Source organism: Typha latifolia, chromosome 12 (genome assembly GCF_019914945.1).
Source record: "Typha latifolia isolate L0001 chromosome 12, TyphaL0001v2, whole genome shotgun sequence".
Classification (NCBI taxonomy): Eukaryota; Viridiplantae; Streptophyta; class Magnoliopsida; order Poales; family Typhaceae; genus Typha; species Typha latifolia.
Genome location: NC_133097.1, coordinates 304,820 through 328,052, shown reverse-complemented (window position 1 = coordinate 328,052; position 23,233 = coordinate 304,820). Strand labels below are relative to the sequence as shown.

General features: G+C 34.8%; 2 protein-coding genes, 1 long non-coding RNA gene and 1 pseudogene across 7 annotated transcripts; 2 read left to right on the top strand and 2 right to left on the bottom strand.

Moving 5' to 3' along the window:
* Nucleotides 1–421: 421 nt before the first annotated feature.
* Nucleotides 422–4,536, bottom strand: LOC140798454 (uncharacterized). Of its 5 annotated transcripts, none has more exons than XR_012110838.1 (8): nt 4,271–4,474; nt 3,955–4,186; nt 3,133–3,568; nt 2,843–2,980; nt 2,601–2,760; nt 1,691–1,794; nt 1,299–1,478; nt 422–715 (listed from the first exon to the last, which is right to left on the bottom strand). XR_012110838.1 is itself a non-coding variant. In XM_073152288.1 (8 exons), the coding sequence occupies exons 2-8, from the start codon at nt 4,135–4,137 to the stop codon at nt 467–469; spliced, it is 1,494 nt and encodes a 497-aa protein (XP_073008389.1). In that variant the 5' UTR covers nt 4,138–4,159; nt 4,271–4,536; the 3' UTR covers nt 422–466. The 5 variants fall into 5 exon arrangements, 3 of the variants coding, with proteins under 3 accessions (XP_073008389.1, XP_073008387.1, XP_073008388.1); XR_012110839.1 differs by having other exon boundaries at nt 1,691–1,791; XM_073152288.1 differs by having other exon boundaries at nt 1,691–1,838; nt 3,955–4,159; nt 4,271–4,536.
* Nucleotides 4,537–10,820: 6,284 nt separating this feature from the next.
* Nucleotides 10,821–12,063, bottom strand: LOC140798599 (uncharacterized). Its single transcript, XR_012110863.1, has 2 exons — nt 11,829–12,063; nt 10,821–11,193 (listed from the first exon to the last, which is right to left on the bottom strand). It is a non-coding gene; the product is annotated as an uncharacterized lncRNA (long non-coding RNA).
* LOC140798598 (patatin-like protein 7) lies at nt 12,051–14,776 on the top strand. The gene is made up of 2 exons (XM_073152493.1): nt 12,051–13,831; nt 14,307–14,776. Exons 1-2 carry the CDS (start codon nt 12,737–12,739, stop codon nt 14,577–14,579), a joined length of 1,368 nt encoding a protein of 455 aa, XP_073008594.1. The 5' UTR covers nt 12,051–12,736; the 3' UTR covers nt 14,580–14,776.
* A 5,811-nt stretch (nt 14,777–20,587) lies between these two features.
* On the top strand, nt 20,588–22,296 carry LOC140798884 (zinc finger BED domain-containing protein RICESLEEPER 2-like; annotated as a pseudogene).
* Nucleotides 22,297–23,233: the final 937 nt, after the last annotated feature.

Here is a 23,233-nt window from a genome sequence, read left to right as displayed (position 1 = left end):
AAAAATTAATTATAATGGTGTATTTTGAAATAACACAATATAGTGGCAATTATGATATGTTATGTAAAAAGTCTCCCTCAAAAAAAAATTTAGGAAAAGATCAAGTTTAAGCAACAAAGGAAACAAATCTCTTTATTCAAATATTTAGATTTAATTTGATATGATTGGATCATGTTATTAGTTCTATCATTATATTAATTTCCAGATCTTTTACTTAGATCCATCTTGCACTATGGAATTGAGCTCAAGAACTCAAAGTGGTCCATATTGTTAATATGAATCAATTGCTTACTCTAACTCAATCTTTAAACCTTCTGCTTCATAATAGTCATCTTGTCTCTTCTACTCACAAGAGAAGAGGAACTTAGAGAAGCCAAAGTAGTCTTCCATAGAGTTCAAACAATTGAAAAATAAGCAGTGGTTGCATAAAAACTTATTTGCATTTAGGTTTCATTTTCATAATCTTCTATGAAAATAAGTAAGAGTTCAAAATGACTACATCTTGTAGGATTTGCTCCACCACTATTACAAAAGAAAATAATCCTGTTCCAACTAGTATAGGCTTAGTACTAGATACTAGTATTTTTCTGTAGCTGTCTTCAGAATCTTCACCTTCATGGACGATATCTTTGTCGCGGTCTGCCAATCGAAAATGCATAGCCCATGCCATCATTGGTGGAAGAGCACCATACAATATCATCATGCAATAGCCGCCCTAGAAAGAAGGCGATCGTAAATTTCAAAAGAATCTAATAAATTTCATACCAATTTTTACGAGAAGGATAACATAATATAACACATTACCTAGTATGTTACGCAATTCAGCATCAGACAAGGAAAATTCAGAGGAAACCTTCACCATCTATTATACAAGTTCTCTCAAGAATCTAATTCAAAATTTCATTCATAAGAGGGACAAAATAGTTTTCCTCACTTCTTCCGTCAGTGAATTAGAGCCTGATAAAATTCATATCTAACATTTTGCTTCATGTTAGTTCAACAATTTAGTTTTACTGTGGTAAACTGACTAATTATTCAGGCATAAGGTTTCAGAGTTTAGAGTTTTAGGCTTATGGTTTAGGGCAGTTAATTCGATATTAATGTTAGAAGAGTTTGTAAGGTAGATGATCTTAATTTGTCGCTTGAAATTAGCTTATCGTCGAAACTTTTATATATTTTGGGAAATAAGGATACATAAGGATTGCTGAACAATAAAGAGAGAATATGTACTTTCGACGTAATTCATATCTGTAACCAGAGAATATACTTGTAACTAATTTCTAAGTGGAATCACTTACTGCAATATCTGTCGCTAGTGAAAATGCATTTGGCACAATTGTTGAGATGAGTATGGTGGGAAGAATCACAAGAGAAGTTGCAAAAAAGCTGAGCTTGCTGTTCGCTGACGATTTTCTTCCACTCTTGTAGTTAGCTCTATCTTTTGCAATGTCTTCAACTGAAACATCTCTGATCATTTCCTACAACCAATTATATTATTCATTATATATGCTATGTGATTTCTTGAGTGAAAGAATAGGCCCAAAAGGTTCTTGGAGTGCACTTAGGAGAATGGATTATCTTGGCATGCACTTGCTTGCATCATTTAAGATTACTTTTGTAGTATAAGTTGCCTAACGGTTTCATGGCAATCATCATCATTAATATAATAATTGAATTAAGGAAAACTTACTTGTGTTTGGATTGCTGGCGCAATGGAATTTAAGAGAATTTTAAGCTGCTCGATAAAGAATTGAGACGCTCCGAGGAGAGTTCCAATCAGTGATGTCCCCACTGCTAGAAGTGAAAATGTCTCTACCATCAGTGACATGTTACTCCATCTTGCAGAAAAGAGCATTTTGGTGAATAACAATCCTAGATTATCTTCAGCCAAGGCATGCTTATGTACCAAAAAGTAAAATAATTATTCTCTCGATAACAGAGGCATGCTATAAAGCAATAATTATGTGCTTTAATGAGTTAGATACATATGAATACTCACGGTGCACTTGCCCTTTCAAAACTCTGATTTCAAATGACATATATGTCTGAAATGTATATATATATATATATATATTACCTTTTGATAATGTTTCCCGGAGAAGACTAACCAATAGCTTGATTTCCTTTTAGTTCATTAACCATATAAAAATTGATAAGTAGCAGGAAAAATGGGAACTGTTTAGATTAATATTCTCTTTGCAGAACTTCTTCTGTTTCTTTAGGCCATGCTCAGCTGTAAATTTGTTCCATGATGCACTTTCTTGTGTAGGAACTGTTAGCTACTTTCAGAAGTAAATGTGAAGTTGAATGGAGCCCATAACCATCTCAAGATCAATCATATTGAAAGTACTTATAGAGAATTTGGATCAAAATCTTATTAAGCAAACTATCAAATTACCCCTTATAAATGCAATCAAAGATATGGATGTGATTTAAGATTAGGAGATGAACTCAAACAGGAGGATGTCACAACATGCTATTATAGAGGATTTATACTAGTATTATTGACACATAGAAGTCAAAAGTTAGGCAATCAAAAAATTGCAATTGCGATGTGAAACCTACTTGTAGCCATGAACAAGAAAAGATTAACCGCTTACTGCATCTTTACTAAGTCCAAAGGATCAAAACCATCAAAACTTGAGGAGAGACCAAGTGCAATATCATCCCAAACAAGTAAAGATATCAGTGGCACAAAGCTCCCCAATATTATCGATAACCTTATCCGCACAAGATCCCCACCAAGATATGCACAAATAACTGTACACAGATGAAGCTAAGATTGGTTAATGTGTAATTAATTACATGCTTCTTCATAAATTACCTAGTTGATTCTAAGTACCAGGTGCAATGTCATGATACACCAGTGAGAAGATAATCACTGGTATAGTTGGTGGAACCTTCTCCCAATTCGACATTGTTGTCAAGTTGGATCCACCGCCAGAAGCAATCGCTATAACTTCAATCATTATCAATAATCCTGCATCAGAAAGTATATAATGAGCAAGTAGATAGATTTATATCTATACAATGAGCTATATGATCATAAGGACAAAACATCATATACTATCAATGCTAAAGATTTATAGTTGAGTTGGGTACTTGGGTAGAACTATAGTTTAGTAGACAAACCTATCATTGAAATGGTCAACAACTGATTAACTTGGTCTATGATCTGTGTGCCACCAACAAAGATGAGAAATGCCACAACAAGTGTGAAAAAGTCTCCTGAGATGGAAGCAGGGAGGTTGATCAAGTGAGAGATGACTTCTCCTGATTTGGATGTGTAGGCGACCATGGAAGTGTAAGCCAAGAATAGGTAAGTGATGGTTGCCAAATTGCCTCCCCACTCTCCTAGTGTCTCTTGGGCCATGGTCCTCAGGGATATAACCTCTAGAACAACTTCTTCTTCTTCTTCTTCTTCTTCTTCTTCTTCTTCTTCTTCTTCTGCTTCTTCATCCTTCTTCCTCTTCTTCCATAGGTAGGTGTTAATCTCAGCTAGAAGGAGAGCTTCAATCACCAGAAAAAGCCAGCATATGACTATAGAAACAGCACTAGGAACAAAACCCTGCAATAGTCAAGAAGTGAAGCTTACTAGTATCAATGGCATGAAACTTGAGAGTTTCTTAGTTAGGTGAAGATAATAGAAAATAAAAGATTAAATAGCGCAAAGGAGGTTTCATTTCCATACTCTAAAAATAACCAAACTCTAATGTCATGTTTGATAACCAGTTGACCCAAAAGCTTAAACTATCAGGTGATGGACTAATAATGCATATTATATGTTTAACAAAGAGTTTAAAGCATCTTGATCTCCATTCTTGTCGCAAAAGACATAGAGAGCAGAATAAAAGAGCAAAAATGAAATTGGTGGGTAAAACTTCAATACTACGTTTGCAACAATTCTCATATGTAGCGTTGAGATGCAACCACATCTAGAGAGAAAGAGAGTACTGCAGGGGAAGTCTTCTGTGGGATTGCAAGGATTCCAGACCCAATGCTGGTGCCGACTATCAAGGAAACGGCGCCGACTATTGTTCCTCTCTTCTTTGATGCTTTCCCCACCATTGGTGACTCTTCTGAGCTCCCTTTGGCCTCTGATACTATAAGCCTCCTCTTGTGTGTCATCAGGACCATCAAACTCTCACATACATGGTGCCTTTTAAGATTGGTGCAAGTAGAGTGACTGCCAAAGGGAAAAAAAAAAAGAAACTAGAACAAATGTTATTTAGACGTTCTGTCTTAGAAATCAAGATTGAAAAGAACATACTAGTGCTTCAATTTGGAAGAGATTGCTTTGGCTGGTGCATTGGTTCTTGGTCCATGTGAGCTTGAAGTAGCTCTCCATCTCCATATAGGAAAAGCATGGCTTCTGGTGTAGGAGGAAGACATGAATCCAGTTCCCAAACAAGCATGAGAGAGAGAGAGAGAGAGAGAGAGAGAGAGAGAGAGAGAGAGATTCTATAGCATATTTAGTGGAGAATCTATGTGCACCATTGGAATCTCAAAATTAAAATATCAGGGCAGAAGAATATTTGTGGTATAGATAGGTTTGAGGTAGGGTGGTCAAAATAATCTAGTTTAGCTATGTAAGGTTCAATCTAAGCTTGACTCAAAGTAGACTCAAAATTAATTTTTAGCCGAGTTTAATAACAAGCTAGATTAATTAAGCTCGGCTTGATAAAGCTCTAAAATAATAATATCATATTTAATTTATATAATATATAATACATATGATTGTGAATCTTTAAATCAAAATATAAAGACCTATAATATTACTATGTTAGTTCTTATATCTTCACCATTGAATCCATCTTATTTCAAGCTTATTCAGTTAAGCTTGATCATTGTCGATTTAGGCTTAACATAATTTAGGCTTGAATTTGCTATTGAGCGGCTCGTTTATTAACTCGAATTAAAATTACATCAATTCAAGTTTTATTTTATAATTAGGTTCAAAATTAATTTCAATTCAAATTTGATAAGAGCGGCTTCGATCAAGCTCGCTCAATTACACTCCTAGTCGAAGGGATGTTATGATCAAATTTTATTACCAAAAGCCAATGAGGCTATAATGTATTTAACTCTAAATAAAACAACGGAGAACTAAGAGGTTAGAGAGGAAGAATTAAGACAAGATTGTATTTAACTCCAAATATCTATCTATTCTGATCATTTCAACCCGACTCGACTTGACTCGACTCGACTCGACCCAATCAAATTCAACCCAACCCAATCCAAAAACCTAACGATGGCATGATACAACTAACCAAGAATTGGCCCAATTTGCCCCCAAAATCCGGCCCGGCTCACCCTATAATCATATCTAACTTTTATTAGTCCTTTGTATTTTTCCTATTTTATTTTATTTATATTTATATTTTCATAGAGCAAAGTCTTATTAGTTACCTAAAACATTTTTGTAATGGAAGGTAAATGTCCGAAAGTCATCATTGTATTCTTAAAAGAGATCCCTATCAATGTGTCGGACTAAATGCAATAAAATACTCACTTAACTTGGACTGAATTGGATCACCGGTTTGATACTTGGATGCATCTACATATATATATAATGACTACACTACTCTAGAATTTTATATACATACTATCAAGACTATTGTAATAAAAATCCAACAAGTTAATAAATATTTAATTACACACCAAACACCTTATCAAATCAAAGGGTCATACTCATATCATATCTTCTTTTATTTTTTATTTTTTATTTTTTATTTTTTATTTTTAAAAAGAAAAGAGTTAGAAATTTACACATTCCTCCAAATATCTTGCCGACTTTCTCATCCTTCCTATCAATATTATTTATTGGTATCTCGTCTCACTATCACCTTAATTTAATTCAAATCAAAATTAGACGCTCTTCTTTCCAATAATATTAAATTATAATTTGCGATGATGATAATAATAATAATAAAATATAAGAATAATTAAAAGTAGGTCGTCCACTTCCTTCTTTTGTACATAAATGTGGGACATAAAACCCAAGATATAGTTAGCTTAGATGCTATAATCGAAGAAAGCAACAAAGGAACCAATCATGTATCCATATCTTATCTTATGCAATTAATATTAGGAATTTAGAGAAGATTAAATATTATTTATATATAAGGTAAGGTGTACGTGCGTAACATGGGAATTAATTGTTAGGTCTTGGTAACATCATTGTTAGTCCGGCCTTTATTCTCTAAATAGTGCTTAATTAATTAATTAATTAAATGTGATGGATTGGAATTAATTAAAATTAATGAAGCTTTTCAGGATCACTTGTCGCTGCTACCACCGGCAAGCTCGGCCCTATCAAGTAATTAGATAACAAGTAGACGATCAACCGCATCAAATTAATCATTGAGATCATCATCACGTCATGCAACAATTATAAATTTTTTTTTTTTTTTAAAAACACCTTATATTATTTTTTATTTTTATATTTTCTATTGTATCAGTTGGTGTTAGATGAAAGTTAACAGCAAAAATGTGAGAATTTTAATTATTTAGAAGGTATGGTATGGTATGGTGTGGTGTGGTGTGGATGATAATAAGCAAAAAAGTTAGGGTGTTTTTTATAAATAAGCCCTATAAAAATAATGCACTTGTTCTTTTAAAACATTCCGTCTTCTATTAATAATCCCCATTTGACTGCTTTAACATCGGATTAGCACAAAGATGTAGAGAGAGATAAGGAGATATTAATTATCTTAATCACATGTCCATGCCTTTGACTAATTAATCTAGTTTTCTTAAACAACTCTTTGGGCTTCCTGTGGGCCCATTAGTTGGCCCCTTGTGTCTCTAGTTTAATTGGGATTCTTATTAGCATTTAGCCTATGGAAACTCTCTCTCTCTCTCTCTCTCTCCTTTTTATTGTTGTGATGCTTAAAGAGGAATTAGGATGGACGGAGAAGAAATTTTTTCACAACAAAAGGCTACCACTATAAAGTGTCATTGGAGTGATAAAAGGCTCTCCTCCATAATGGATGACTCATCTCTTCTAGATTTTTTTTTTATGAAAGAGAAAAAAAACTTTTGGGTCAAACTCTATTTCACTTAGATTATAACTCTCTAATTTTTTTTCTATTAATATCATAGATGATGGTTTCGACGATTTTAGACTATTCTAAAGTGGTTTACTGCGACTAATTTGATGAATATATAGGCTCTTACATGGAATAATTATAATAGCGCGATAGTCATATGTTGTTAAATTGCTAGAGAGCTTTGGTCCTGATATTATGCTCAAGCATATAGAATTACACTGGATAAATAAGAGTCCTCTGTGAGGAGAGGAAAAAAATATTAGGCACAACGCTCAAACAATTAATGTTGAGCTCATATGCTTGCTGAAGTAATTTAGAATTTCTTTAACATATATGAGTACTTAATTTTATTATATCGGACCGTCAAATACACACAATCGATGCGTCATTGCGCGTTCAATGACATACTTGGACCCGCATGGAATCCCTAACCGACATTAGCTTGTAAAGGGTTCTACTATTAGTTGATAATATTATATTATATTTATAGATAGTTACACAACAAATATATAATATATTGAGATATTACATAGGAAAAATAAATTTAAGGTACATAAAAATCATGAAAAAGTATCTATCCTTATGTTGTAATACTTTATGTAAAAGTAGTAAAATAAAAAGCATCTCCTATGTCCAGATAAGAGTATTATTTTAGGAGATAAAAGAGTATTCAAACATGGATATTGATTAATGCCAAAATCTAGGTTTTTAATGCTTTTTATACCTTTGTTTGTCTTCTAATCATTTAGTGGATTGGCATTATACCCTACAAATCTCCACCAGTTGCAGTCTATAATGATGGTAGTCACTCACCATTATGACATTAATATTTAATGAACAATTAATTAAGCCAAAGTTTGTGGATGGAATGTCGAAAGTTTATGGCCATCCATTAGCCCAAATTACATCCTTTCCTCTCCCATTTTGGAGAATAACATACAATACCTAATAATAATAATAAGACTTACTTTTTTTAAAAAAAAATATATATATATATACAAAAAATTATCACCTTAAGCTTAATTTTTCTTAACAGCCAGTTACCATATAAACAAATTAAATTAACTATATATATAAAAGAATAGTATTAAATACCCTTGAGTAATTTTTTTAAAATTTAAGGTAAAAATAAAAAAAAGAAAATTAGACTTTTAAAGTCAAGTGAGAAGTAGTTTACAAAATAATAAAACACTACTATTTCGTTATCCGTAGTTAGGTTAAAATTAACTCAAAATATTTTTTTAAAAAAATAATAAAAATAAAATGTATGGGTGGAGTGACATATATTCATGAATATGGTAGGATGTGAACAAATTTTAGAGTATTTTTTATAAATTTTCTATTTTTATATTTAGAATAAATATGTTGGATAGAGTTGAATATTTTCCCCCTCAAAGTGGAGGATAAATAAGCATTTGTTAAGCTAACACGAGTGGGGTATATGGGAATAGAAGTGGGAGAGAGTTCCTTATCCCACTTGGGTTATCTAAATATTAATACGGGTGGTACTTAATTATTATTAATCTCACGTCGTTATCCTTCGGATTTATAAGTTTTCCAAGAGAAGAATAATAAGATCTAGGGAAGTAAAGAATAGGAGCCCATATATTCCCTATATAAGGACATTTTTTATTCCAACTTTTCTTTTGATGAATATGAGACTCAGATGGTTTTAGATATGCTTGGCGATGATATTTTCTCTAACAATTTCGATATCTTCTAATTTTTGTTTACCATATATTCATATATAAGGACATTTTTTTTTAACAAACATGATAAGGGCATCTTTAGTTATTTTAGAAAAATTAATAGTTTCACTTTAGTCGTAACTATAGAGATTGGTTTGAGATTTTTTGAAGTATATAGGGGTAAAGTAATTTTGGGCATAAGTAAAGAAATGTTAAATACAAAAGACAGTTATACTCTCTCTTAGGTCTCCTGACCCAACACGATTGGAGGTGGCATCCGGTGGGTAAAGACTAAAGACGTTGGAATGTCAAAGAGTGAGGGAATGGGAGAGAGAGAGAGAGAGAGAGAGAGAGAGAGAGAGAGAGAGAGAGAGAGACAAAAGTCGGAGAGACCGAGGTTGGAGTTCGAAGGTATCGAAGAAGGGAGAGTGAGGTCGCAAGGAGCGAAGAAGAGAGACGACCACTAGGGTTAGGTGAGAGATAGAGTCTATTGATATGCATAGAGAAAGTAAGGGAGTGAGGTTGATTATGTGAATACCAAAAAAATATACCTAATCCATATTCGTATTCAATTTTTTTATACAAAAAATCCTATAGTTTAAATCGGTATTTTATCGGATAAAATTTTTTTACCTGTATTCAACTCTAATCGGGTTAGATAGTAGGTTAGATCATGTAGTGGTCCGACAACTCATTCATTAGCTTGACAAAATATCTAGTAGTAGAGCTTCGGAAAAGCTTAAATCACACATTTGTGCATGATAAGCATATTTATGATATATCTCTATACGGTTAAATACATTTCACCCTCTATATTTTAAAAAGTCTCAAATTAGTCCTTGTACTTAAAATTAAAGTGAGTATGTTAGTTTTTCTATTAAATTTAATCAAGTACTGTGGCTGTTTTGATAATTTTACTATATTATATCAAAATATGCATGTCTTCTAACAAACACGGTATAGGGCATTTTGGTTATTTTAATATTATTTAGTTAAGTTTAATAGAAAAATTAACGATTTTATGATTTGAGAATTTTTAAAGTACAAGGGAGTAAAGTAATTTTTAGCATAAATACATGTGCGTAAATTAAGCTCGTAGAATCTATCAAATTATGACTCAGTTCCTCATTATTATACAAGAACATAAGAATGGTGAAATGTTTTAAATTATTAATTAAATTGAACTAGCTTAGCAATAAAACCAAACTGATAAAATTAAGCAAGTTGGTTAATGAGACTTATTATGCAAGTATTCTTATAAAAGTTCCACCTTCTCTCTCTCTCTCTCTCTATCAAAATAAATTAAATAAAAGAAAATTAACAAATTAAGCTGATCTAACCAAATTAATAAATGGTAAAATTTTCCAAACATAACCTTCTCCTCCTTGTTGATCTCTTTTCACCCATATATCACACGAGAATATAGCATTACATTAATTATCATATGGTATGGCCAATGCTAGTAAACCATGCCATAGTCAATGTCACGACAAATATCAATGCTTAATTTTGAAGTTACAATCTAAACATACCATACTAATCTAGATCTAGATTTTAGAGAGAGTTAACAAAATTACTCTATAAGTTTTAATTTTATTATCATTCACATTTTATCGTATAAATATTTATCATTCGTAACCGATAGAATAAAGAATATTTTATTACTTTAATAAATAAAAAAATGAGAAACCTAAAATACCAGCTCCTCTTTTATTTTGCCTTTAATTTTAAAAAGCTTACTTGAAAACAAAAATGGTAAGATCATTTTATATCTAGGGTTAATATTTTTGTAACGGCTTATAAAAAAAATTTAATGAAAAAAATCTTTTCGAGGGGTTAAAAGTAAAACACAAAAAATTATATTATAAATATCTTAAAATTATATCATCCGGAGATGATTTACGAGTATAATGTTGTGAACCAGGTTAAGGTGATAATAATTTAGCAGTGGATTTAATAGAGATGGTGAGATCTATAGGATGAGGGCTAAAGAGATAATAGTGATGAAGATGGCGTAAGGTAAATCCAAGAGAGACGATAGAAATGTCAATATTGATGGGTGATCTCAAAATAATTCAAATTAAGAGATCAAACGATCGGGCCTACATCACATCATATAACTGAGGATAAATTACATTTTAACATATATTTCAGATAAATTAAAGTAAAGTATATTTAACATCCTCAATTCTTCCGGTAGCACCTAACAGCCAATCACGAACGGGATTTAGATGGGGCCCTGGTTGATGCTATCGTGGCTACACGTGAGGAGCACGAGTCCCGGTTCGTAATCAGAAACATCCACAGGTGAGGTGATACGTGCACGCCCGGGATTACGGAGAATAGAAAAGAGAGAGGACGAGAAGGGGGTGCAGATTAACTTATTGGGCGGGCGGGTAGTGATGTCAGTATCTCCACTGATGCCGGGAAATCAGGAGCTCTTTAATCTCTTCCTTTTGTTGTGAAGCCCCAAAAACCAAAAACCAAAAAGAGAAGAGGAATTTGAACCATGAAATAAATAGTTTTAAACTTGAATTTAGATGATTTTATTATATATAATGTAACCTGATGATTTAAGATTTAATTAGCCCTTAATTTTATCATATCCTCATTTATGTATAAGGTTAAATTGGGAGATACATTTTAATATTTAATATTTAATTTAATTATTTATAAACAAGGGAAAATCCCTCACTATGATGGGATTGATAACTTCTGGGTTACTTTTTGGTTTAGCTTAATAAATATAATTTTGGGTTTCTTGCCCATTGTTTGCTTCCTTTAATTAAAGCATTCTCCTCCTCTTTTTCTTTCATTTGCTTGCTTCTTTTTATTGGTATGATTGGAATACAATTCAGACCAAACTTTTTATAGTCGTATTCTAATACACTATATACTATGATGCAATCCTTTAGTTTAGATTTTGAACTATTAAATCATTTCTTAACCTTCCTTTCTCTATATTGGTATAATTATTATTATTTTTGTTTAATTGTTCAAGTGGTGAAAGTGACAAGATGTAAATTAAACCCTTGTATTAAATTAAACCTGTGGAATAAAAATCAATACTTCATATTGCAATACTAACCTCTCTTTAATTCTTTCTTCTCGCAAGCTGCACAACAGACAAAGCTTGTGTGGGCCCGCCTGGTAGTCGTCGGTCTCTTCGGGGGAGCCCCGCACGAATGCGCGATCCTGGCCGTCGGTTGCCGCGCACGTCGCGACTCCGTCCAGATCACCAACCGTCCGTCCGCACCTTTTCCTCTCTCCCTCTCCCTCTTCCTCTTCTTCTTCTCTCTCTCTCACATTTAAGATTCTTTCTTTTTATTAACAAGAAAAAGTTACCGTAGAGGAGCGAGAGAGAGAGAGAGAGAGAGGAACAGAGGAGATTATATTTAATACGAAGAGGGGAGAGAGAGAGAGAGGAAGAGCCAAGGAACAAAACAACGCATTAATCACAGCCAAGAGGGGATAGGGGGAGAGAGAGAGAGAGAGAAAGGATTCATTTTTTTTTTATCATTTGATTTCATCGGTTACAGAGCGAGAAGAAGACATGCTCTGCATCCATCTGTGTCCTTTTGCCTCCCCTCTCCAAATGCTATACCAAACTCAAACCCCTCTTTTATTTCCTTTCTCTCAACCATCTTTGTCCTCTCCCCCTCTTCTTTCTTCGCGTGCTCTGTAAATAAAAAAGGAAGCCAAAGGAAGGGTGGGGGAGGAGAAGCAGCAGTATCAGCAGAGATCTCCAAAGCCTGCCATCGTGGAAGAGAGAGAAAAGAAGAAGAAGAAGAAGAAGAAGAAGAAGAAGAATAAGACTAACAAGAGAAGGGAAAGAAAAAGTTGCAATTTTGAGAGCTACCCAGTTTAGGAAACCTCGGTTTTAGACGACCCACTTGGCAATTCCTCTCCTGTTGCTTCTTCCTTCGGGAGATGTCCATCCAATAGACGGAGGAGGAGAACGAGAAAGGTGAGAGCTTTTCTTTTTAAGACTTTGACATGGAGGCGGCGGAGGAGATGCTGGTGGAGGTGCACGACGACGAGCCCAGCGTCGACACCGACAAGCTAAACTACGAGATCTTCTCCATCCTCGAGAGCAAATTCCTCTTCGGCTACGACGACCACAAACTCTGGGTGCCCAAGGCTCCCCCCGCCGCCGCCGCAGCATCGGAACCGTCGATCAAGAACCAGAGGGGGAAGGTGTGCGTCCTCTGCATCGACGGAGGCGGCATGCGCGGCCTACTCCCAGGGAAGGCCCTGGCCCACCTCGAGCAGGCCCTCAAGTCAAAATCCGGCGATCCGGAAGCCCGCATCTCCGACTTCTTCGACGTCGCCGCCGGCACCGGTGTCGGCGGGGTCTTTGCCGCCATGCTCTTTGCCTCCCGCGACGGCGGGCGCCCTCTCTTCCGCGCCGACGACACGTGGCGCTTCCTCGCTGATCACGCCGGGCGACTATTCCGTAAGCCCAGGTCGTCGACTTCCTCCATTCTCGGCAGGGTGGGGAAGAAGAAGAAGCCCCTGTCGGCACCGACCCTGGCGATGGAGGTGGCGATGAAGGAGGCGTTTGGGGAGAAGCTGACGCTAAGGGATACGATAAAGCCGGTTCTGGTGCCGTGCTACGATCTTAGGTCGTCGGCGCCGTTCGTCTTCTCCCGTGCCGACGCGCTCGAGAGCGAGAGCTTCGACTTCCGGCTGTGGGAGGTTTGCCGGGCCACGTGGGCCGAGCCGGGCCGGTTCGAACCGGCCGAGGTCCGCTCGGTCGACGGCGCCACGTCGTGCGTCGCCGTCGACGGCGGACTCGCGATGAACAACCCTGCCGCCGCCGCCATCACGCACGTCCTCCACAACAAGAACGAGTTCCCCTTCGTTCGCGGAGTCGAGGACCTCCTCGTCCTCTCCCTCGGCTGCGGCGTGGGCAGCAGCGGAGGCGGTGCCGCGTCCGCCGTCGAAGTCCGGCGGCTACGGAGGTGGGGCCCGAAGGAGTGGGCCCGTCCGGTGGCGCGGATCGCCTCCGACGGCGCCGCTGACCTCGTCGACCACGCCGTCGCGCTCGCCTTCGGGCAGTGCCGGAGTTCCAACTACGTTCGAGTGCAGGTACTCTCGATTGCCAAAAACAAGTAAAAAAATAAAATAGAAATAAAAATAAAAATGGTCTTTTGTGCGCTTGTGAGAGTGAGAAAGGTCCAAAGATTTGATCTTTAGCGGGTAAGAGAACTGAGATTGGGGGGGTTTTGGATGAGTTGTCTCCCATGTCTTGTGTTTGTCACGGACGTACTATGCCACCATTTCGTGGAGGAGGAAGAGCCGAAGAGGAGGCACTGCAGATCTTGCAGGGATTCCTTTGCTTCCTTTCCACTGACACCTTATCCTCTTGCTCTTTATTTTTCTTTTCTTTTTAACCTCATCAAACTCTTGCTCTCCATTCTTTTGGTTCTGCGCTAGTGCTTAGTGGAGTATCATCCTACTGTTTTAGGCTTCTTGCTGGTCGTCTTCATTAATTGGTGCTTCCTCGAAGTGTCTTGATCTTTCTCTTGATTTAAAGAGGATGATTTGCTGTTGGTGAGTGCAGGGGAATGGTTCAAGCATGGAGAGTTGTGGAGTGGATTCGGATTGTGATCCGAGCCCCGAGAATGTGAAGGCGCTGCTGGGTGCAGCCGAGGAAATGCTGAAGCAGAAGAATGTTGAATCTGTTTTGTTCGGGGGGAAGAGGATTGCTGAGCAGACTAATATGGAGAAGCTGGATTGGTTTGCGGAGGAGCTCGTACTGGAGCACCAGAGGAGGAGCTGCCGGATTGCTCCCACTGTCGCCTTCAAGCAAGCGCCTCCACGGCCCCAACCTTGACTAGTTGGTTGCACTGTAAGAACTAGTCATCTCCTTACTTTCCTTGTTTACTGAATCCTGCTGTTCTTTTTTTTTTTATAGCAGTGTACCATTGCTTTGCAAAGAGTTTACCCTTGAAAAATGGGGTCAAAAAACAAAACAGAAAAAAAAAATCATTGTGAAATAGTTCCAATTTGATGGTTATGTCCGCGAGAAAATTATGATTTGCAGTGTTTCTTCTTAATCAATCAATTTTTTTTTCTTATATCCTAAGAAAATTGTCTCTTCTATTGTTTATATTAGAAATTTCAAGCTCAAAAGGACCACTACATGGAAGTCCAAATTTCTCTTTTACTGTTTCGATATTTGTGCTTTGTAACAGATATTTCCGGGCTCCCCTATAAGCTATTGTGAACGAATAAGTGGGTAGCTTATAATAGTGTCTTTTTATCATTTTAGTCTTTTCTGTTGGGCAACTCTGGAAATTATCTTCTTTCATTTTCCTGCAACAGTTTATTATTGGTTTGTGGTATTTGTTAGTTGAGTGGCATTGGAAGTTCTCGACGTGAGGCCCGGATTGGCTGCAAGGCATAGTATCTATTCCAACCTCTGATATTATGCTTCTTTAGCTTTCTAGACATGCAATCATGTTGCAACTCTTGCTTCTGCTAGCAGCATAATAGTCTTGTTGATGGTACTAACAACTTTCCAATATTCTTTTCTTTGACCCGGTTATGTTAATTCTCCTTTTTCTTAGTTCTTTATGAAGCCCTAATGACATTTTATAAGAGCATACTAAAGGAACTGTATTTCTTGTTTCAGCTGGATATGATTACCTGATGAATGGTGAATTACTGTTTTTCTTAGATTATAATCGATGTTACAATGTACATGTTAATGCTTTACGGTGATAAAATAGTTCCTCTATTGCTTGTGAGCCATCCTGCTATCTTTCTCATCAAGTATTAGTTTTTGTTTGGCGGATTATCTTGTTGATCACCACTTCAACCAACAGGAATTGGAATCTCAGACCAGAAAAAGTAGCTTTGTGTATGTCAAGCTACAGTGACAATGTGGTTCTGTCTCATTCAACCAAAATGCTCAGGACTAGTCCTTGTTACTTAATCTAAATTGTTCATTCTGTAATGTACTACCATAAGTGACAACTACCATACAAAAATTATATTTATCTGATTAGGTTCTCTTATTCCAATCACAAAAACTAAACGACTGTGCATAACTCATAGAAGTTTTAGTTGAATCTCTTTTATGGTTTCCTTTGACCTGCAGAATGATGGTTTTGTAAAGTGCTCCTGAAATTGTCCCCTTAGGATGTTCCAAGGCACTATCTTGAACTGTTTTTAATCGCATCTTCTCTAGTATATAGTTTGCATAATTCTTTTTAATCTTTTTCTTTTGTTAAACTTTGAATTGCTTCAAGAGTACGCAATTATTCTTTGTTCTGTATTGCCTTCTACTTCTCGTAGCATCACGTCAGGTAGAGGGTTTTGGCCTTTTGGGTCTAAGCAAATTTCACTTCCTAATTTAAGAAGTTAAGCTCTTTGGGACCCTGGACCAATGTGGTTGAGAAATTGCAGTCAGCTAGTTACTGATGCTTTGTAGTATGATCTTTCGTCTGATCTTTATCTTGAAGTACTTAGCTGCAATAGAAGTTGCATTTTAAATTGATTTTGATTCCTCTACTAATAATAAATTAATAATTACCACTGTTTTCCTGTTACACTGTTTGATGCAATGGGTCATTAGAAAGTTGATTCTATCTCTCTTTTCATGTGACCTTCAACTTTGTTGGAGTTTTTAAAAGGCAGTAATTGATTTGATGCATCCATCTGTTCATTCATATATGAACAAGTTTTACATTGTAAAAAAGCTAGACTTATTCCATTAATTTCCTGTTCGTCCACGTCATTCATTCGGGATAATTTTCTGAAAGATTTGATGGGAATATCATGATAGACATCTTACCATTTGATGTTGCATTATTGCTTGTTGGGTCAACATCACTGAGACCCAGTTCCTGAATGATAACAACTTGGTCAAATAGAAACTGGAACTACTTGTTCCATTACCCTCTCAGGAGTGCATTGCATTGAATTGCCCACCCTTTCCTTGTCCCCTTCTGTGCTTTCTTTGCATAATTGCTGGTAGTTGAGTTTGGAATTGTTTAGCTGCTCAAAGTATGTTTACTTTCTTTCTTATCTGGCAGGCTACTGTTGAAGTATGTTGGGGGAGGGAATACTCTCCTCTCTTTTATGTATGCAAGTCTGCAGTATTATTGCAACTACTTTGTTTTTGGATTGCAGTGGTTTGTTTGTTGGGTGGCAATTTCCATTTTTTAGATACTATATGCCACCAAGGAGGAGGAGGAGAGTGTATGTATATCCACTGCATGTTTGCATTAAATGTGGGCATTTGCATATATTTGATAGGTCCTGCTTCTCTATCAGACTTTCCAGATTTTGAATTGGTTACTATCCCTTGCAAATATATATATATATATATATATATATATATATATATATATATATATTTAAACATATCTAGTGTATTTTAAAACTTAAATATGAGATTATATGAGTTGAAAACTATTCAGTAGAAAATGAACATTTTCATGAGTCAGCTTTTCCATTCATCAAAATTTCAACATAAGAAAGATCTGACCAAAATAGTAAAAGAGAAGTAGACATTTTGGACGCTATTAAGTGCCCACTTTGCTTTGTTTTTCCTTTCAAATTTGAAATTCCCCAAGTAGAGCCAGCATATCTTGTCTCATGAGCCACTTTTTGCCCAGAAGGAGAACTAGAATTTGAATAAAAGTTCTCCAACAGTGAAAAGATCTCAAGGTCAGAGAGAGAGAGAGAGAGAGAGAGAGAGAGAGAGAGAGAGAGAGAGAGATAGAGTCTTGTGTTGGGTTTCATTCATCTAACATAAGATTTGAGTGAACCTTTTAGGAGTCGGATAAAAGACTACTGGAAAAGAGACTTGCATTATTGCATATGGAATTCCTCTCTCTTTTGTGGTTTTTGAGGATAATTATGCTTCCAAAGATAGAGCATACATGCATAGTAGACATTTATGTCTCATCTATTTGGTAAAGTGATAATAATCTCGTGCATGTGTTTAATTGCAAAAGAATAGATTGTAATAGGGTGCTCAATTGGTTAAAAAGGCTTATGTTGAATACTAATGATATCGGTATTAAGTGTGATACTATTAAATTTTCACTTTTTTTGAAACAACAAATTTTTTTTGTAAAGATTGGATGTGCGACCACACTTTTATCGGAACAAAATTTTTTATTTTAAAAAAAAAGAAGGCAATGTAATCTAAATATCCAACTCGGCCCCATGAATCAATCAATATTGGCTTTTGAAATAAAAGCACTCTAGTAGGTGTTATTGGGATGGTTGGTTGATCTAGTTTTCCAATCTATTAATTAGAAATGACCAACCTTAGCCTGTAGACGCATAATTTATTATAAAAAGAAAGAGAAAGGGAAAGAGAAGCAATTAATGTTAATTGTTGAGTTGGGGGGAGATAATTAGGAAGGCCCACTTGAAGCTAAAGAATTTTTGTTGGTGAAGATGTAACAGTAGGTGTAGTACTTAGACAACCGACCCTTATCTCTAAGGGGACTGACTGCTCATTCAAATTAACTTGAAAAGAGGAAGAAGAAGAGGAAGAAGAAGAAGAAGAAGAAAGAAAGAAAGAAGAGACCCCACTTCCAATGAAAAGTTGCTTCTGTCTGCTATAATGTTTAATTTGTTCCTGGGAGTTCCAACATCTTTGAGCTTGCCTTTTCCTTTGCCGTAGCCGTAGAATCCTCTACCTTTTGTTTTATTATCAGCAGTAGAGCTTGTAACTAGGCAAAATAGGCTGTTTAAATATGAAATCAATCTTTTTCAAATGCATAATAATTGACTAAAATAATTTCTAATCATTACTTTACTCATGCTTTAAATATTTTTATTTCCTTACCTCCTTTTTTGACCACCAGTGGTTTCTTCTGACTTAAAAAGTTGGGGCACTACTAATAAGAGTGCAAGAGCTCCTCTGTTAGGAGTTTGTGGAACTGGAACCAAAGAGGAGAGGAATTTACTTTTTGCCTTCAAATCAATTTAATAAGTGGTGGCAGATATGACACTGGCAGTGCATTATACTCTCTGCAATGAACAATTCAAGAGCACTAATCTACTGCAGAGAGGGCCAGAGTTTATATTTGGTGCACCTAATTAGTTAGATGCTTACTACTGCAGAGAGGGCCAGAGTTTATGATTTTCCACCCTATAGCTTTAATATTGGAGAATTCCATCTCTTCTCTCCCTCTCTCTCTCTCTCACACACACACACACACACATACACACATCGCTGCTTTCATTTCTATCGTAATTTTTCACTGTCTCTCTCCGCCGCAACCTTGATGATAGCATTGTGCCCTAAAGTAAGAAAAAGAAAGATAATATTATGTTAGTATTAATCTAACTCAGGACGGGATGTGATTTATAAAATATTAAAATAAAAAAAAAGGGTAAAAAAAATTAAGATAAAAACCTACATTATAGACTTTTTATGATGTGAACCCTAGGTTATCAATATTTTTCTGAAAAATACTCGTACCTTTTAGAAAAGATATCATAATTAAATCACTGCTGCTACAATCAAAACACTGTTAGCATCCATTAGTAGATGGGCTAACTGGCTATTATTGGAAGGCCATGTTTACTGGAAACATTTGGCATTGAGATATGGTGGGTGCCATCTCAGCTGATCCAAGAGCACCAAATGAAATGATACCATTAATTCAACCATAGGAACAGCTAGAGGAATAAAATAAGTTTGAATATTGGGCTTGGGCGAGTTTGGCAACTTCGAAAATAAATTCAGAGTTATATGTTGAGTTGTTGACCAAGCTAGACTTATTTTTAATTTTATTTATTGGAATAGCTTACCCCCAAACTTAATACTAAAAAGTGTTTATTTCATTATAACCATAAATAAAATGCTAATTAGATAAATATTTTTTAAGTAAAACGCTGATGATAAGCGTCTTTATGAAAAAAAAAATGCTTTTACTAGAAAAAAAAGATACATATAAAAACGCTGAAAAATTAACAATTAAACTATAGGTAAAAATATAAAGAAATTTTTTGTAACGTCATAATTTTATACTCGGTTATTTATTTTAGTCGTAAAATATGTCGTTGTAAAGATATAAAAAAGTTTCTCTTAATATTAATTCTAATTTTTTTTTCTCAATTTTTTCTAAGAAAATGTTCAACTCTTCAACATTCTTTTTAATATAAAATGCTGATAATATCGGTTAATTTTTGGTTGGGTAAGGTTTTACATATCTATTACCATAAAATTTATCGGCATTTTATGTAAGGTTACAGTACTAGAACCTATTTTGATATTAAGTTTGAGGTAAAGTATATTTGGAGAACTAAGTTTTAAAAGAGGGCTAGTTTGGTCAAAAACTCGTTATAGATTATCGTGGAATATGACATTTAAGGCAAGGGGATACTTCAGGAAAAAAAATTACTGCAAAAATCCTATACAACAAGGTTTTCTATGGTAACAAAATTTTTATTTTAACAAGACAATTTAAATGTTATAAGCTTGTAAAATATATTCTTCATTTTATTAAAACCTTATAGAAAACTTGGCATAAACCTCCAAGCTACCCTATTCAGAGTTGGTCATCCTTTCTTAATATATGTTTATTCTTACATGTGGAAACATATTTTGATTTAGTCTCAATTAGAAGTGATTTTACACGGGAGATTAAATCAAAGTAGAATAACTACACCAAGAAAGGAGACTATTTGTAAAATTCTTTCAGGAATTTCTTTTGCATAAACCTCCTTCGAAGCACTTGTTTGGTAGGCAAAGGACAAAAAAAAATTCCTTTTGCTTCTGCATCTAGTGTTACTAGGACTTCAACTATAGAAGAAAATTATCTCAAAACTATTTCATCAGGATACAACCAAAATGTGGTGAGAGAAATAATGGCAAAAATGATGATGGTACATGAGTATCCTTTTAATATGGTTGAGCATACATGATTCAATATTCTTCTGAAGGTTCTTAATCCACGTTATGAACGGATTTCTAGAAACACAATGAGAAGTGATGTCATGAAAGTATATAAATCTACAAAAGAAGAAGTGAAATTGCTTTTGAAAGGAACTAATAGAATTAGTTTGACTTCAGATTTGTGGACCTCAAATCAAAATATTGGGTATATGTCTTTGACTGCTCATTTTTTTTTATTCTGATTGGACTTTATAAAAACGCATTATCAACTTTTGTCAATTAGAACCTCCACATACTGGAGTTGTTATTTCAAATGCTATTATTGATTGTTTAATTGCTTGGGGAATAGAGGATAAATTATCAACTATTATCTTAGACAATGCTTCCGCCAATGATGTTGCTGCTAAGACTATTATGAATAACTTTCAAGTTAGAGATAAATTATGTTTCAAGGGGCTTATTTTTCATGTTAGATGTTGTGCTCACATTTTAAATCTAGTTGTTCAAGATGGGATCCATGTCATTCAAGATGTCATTGAAAATATCAGATGCAGTGTTACTTACTTAAAAAAGAGTCCTTCGCGTATGTATAAGTTTGATGAAATTACAAGATAACTCTCTGTTCCTACTTCTAAGGGTTTAGCTTTGGATGTTGCAACTCGTTGGAATTCTACATATGTTATGTTAGAGCATGCTTTTGTGTACCAAAAAGTTTTTGAATAATTTGCAACGAGAGATGCAAATTACAAATGGCTACCTTCAGAAGATGATTGGTTTAAAGCTGCAAAAGTCTGTGAATTTTTGAAAAAAATTTATGATGTTCCTCAAATAATATCGGGAAGAAGCTTTAAATAAAGGGCTATTTTTGATTGATTTATGGAAAGTGAAAGAAGCTTTAAATAAAGGGTGTGAAAGTGAATTCTACTTTTTGAAAAATATGGCTATAGAAATGAGAAAGAAATTTGATAAGTATTGAGGAGAATGTGATATGTTGTTAGCAGTGGCAGCAATATTAGATCCCCGATACAAAATGAAGCTTATTAACTTTTGTTTTTCAAAAATATATTGCTTTGCAGAAGTTCAAATAAACATGCAAAGGATCCACATAGTGTTGTATATTATTTTTGAATCATATAAACTTGAGAATGCATCAGGTGAAAATAATGGAATGAATGATAGATCTCAACTTGATAAGAGTGATGACTTGATTGATGCTAAATGATCAGAAGGTCAAGTAGAGTTTAAAATTTTTTTAGAATCAATAAATGCAGTTGAACCTCTGAAATCTGAATTAGAAATATACTTAGAGGAGCAGACTACAAGTTTGATTGACAAGTTTGATGCTCTAGAATGGTGGAGATTAAACATGTTGAAATTTCTTATTATTTCCAAGATGGCTTGAGATATCCTTTCGGTTCCTATTACCACTGTTGCATCTGAATTAGCTTTTAGCGCCAGCGGTAGAGTTCTAAATGATTTTCGAAGCTCTTTGTCTTCCGAGACAGTGGAGGCTTTGATATGTGGAGGAAATTGGAAGAGAATCATCAAAAAAAAAAATCAGCTCCTCTTGGGTATGTGTACTATACTTCTTATAATAAATTTTTCTCATTTTATGCTTTTATAAACTATTGCTAACTTCTTTTTTATAATATTATTTTCTTTAGGTATCAGCGATGGATAATGTGTTTGTGAGAATTTTAAATGTAATTTGATCTTTAGGTATCATATATTGTATGTCTTTTCTATTTGTATAGCATTTTTATTTGCATAGATGATAGAAGAGGCAAGGATATATTAAAAAGTATTATTTGACTTTATTGTTATGCCATGATCACTGAACATTTAGGTTATACATATGTCTTAGTTTCTTGTGCATAAATAATGATTGTAAGTATATGTGCCAACCATTAGGCCAAACTAAGATCTTTTCTTATTAGGCCAAACTAAGATCTTTTCTTTTTATATGTTCAGTGATCATGGCATACCAATTAACAACTGAATTTTTTGAATTTTCATATCATTGTTTGTTTATACTAGTTGCAATAATGTTTAAGCTGCAATTAACTTATTTTCTTTTTTTATGCAGTTATAGGATGAAGCTTCTTTTTAGTGTTGAAACTTGAGAGTGCCAAATAAATTTCGTTGTAATATTTGGCATGTTATCATATTTTATTTTAATATTTGGCAAGATATAAGTTAAATACTTTATATTGTAATATTTAGCAAGTGATAGACTTATGATTTGGATGTCATGTCAAAATTTGGATTTGTTTTGAACCAATTTTTGATGAATTACTATATGTTAATATTTTGCAATTGGTGTGATAATTTGGTTAGCTTTAGTAAAGTTTTGTATAATTTAAGTTAAATTAATTTGGTTGGCTTTTGTTATATTTACTAGTAAATTTTTTGAAATTGATGTGATTGCTTTGAGCCAAATTTTGATGAATGGTACTATGTTAATATTTTGCAATTGGTATGATAATTTGGTTGGCTTTAGTAAGAATTTGTATAATTTAAGTTAAAGTTAATTTGGTTGGCTTTTATTATATTTACCGGTAAATTTTTTGAAATGGGTGTGGTTGCTAATCACTGATTAATTTTAAATTTTATAGTCA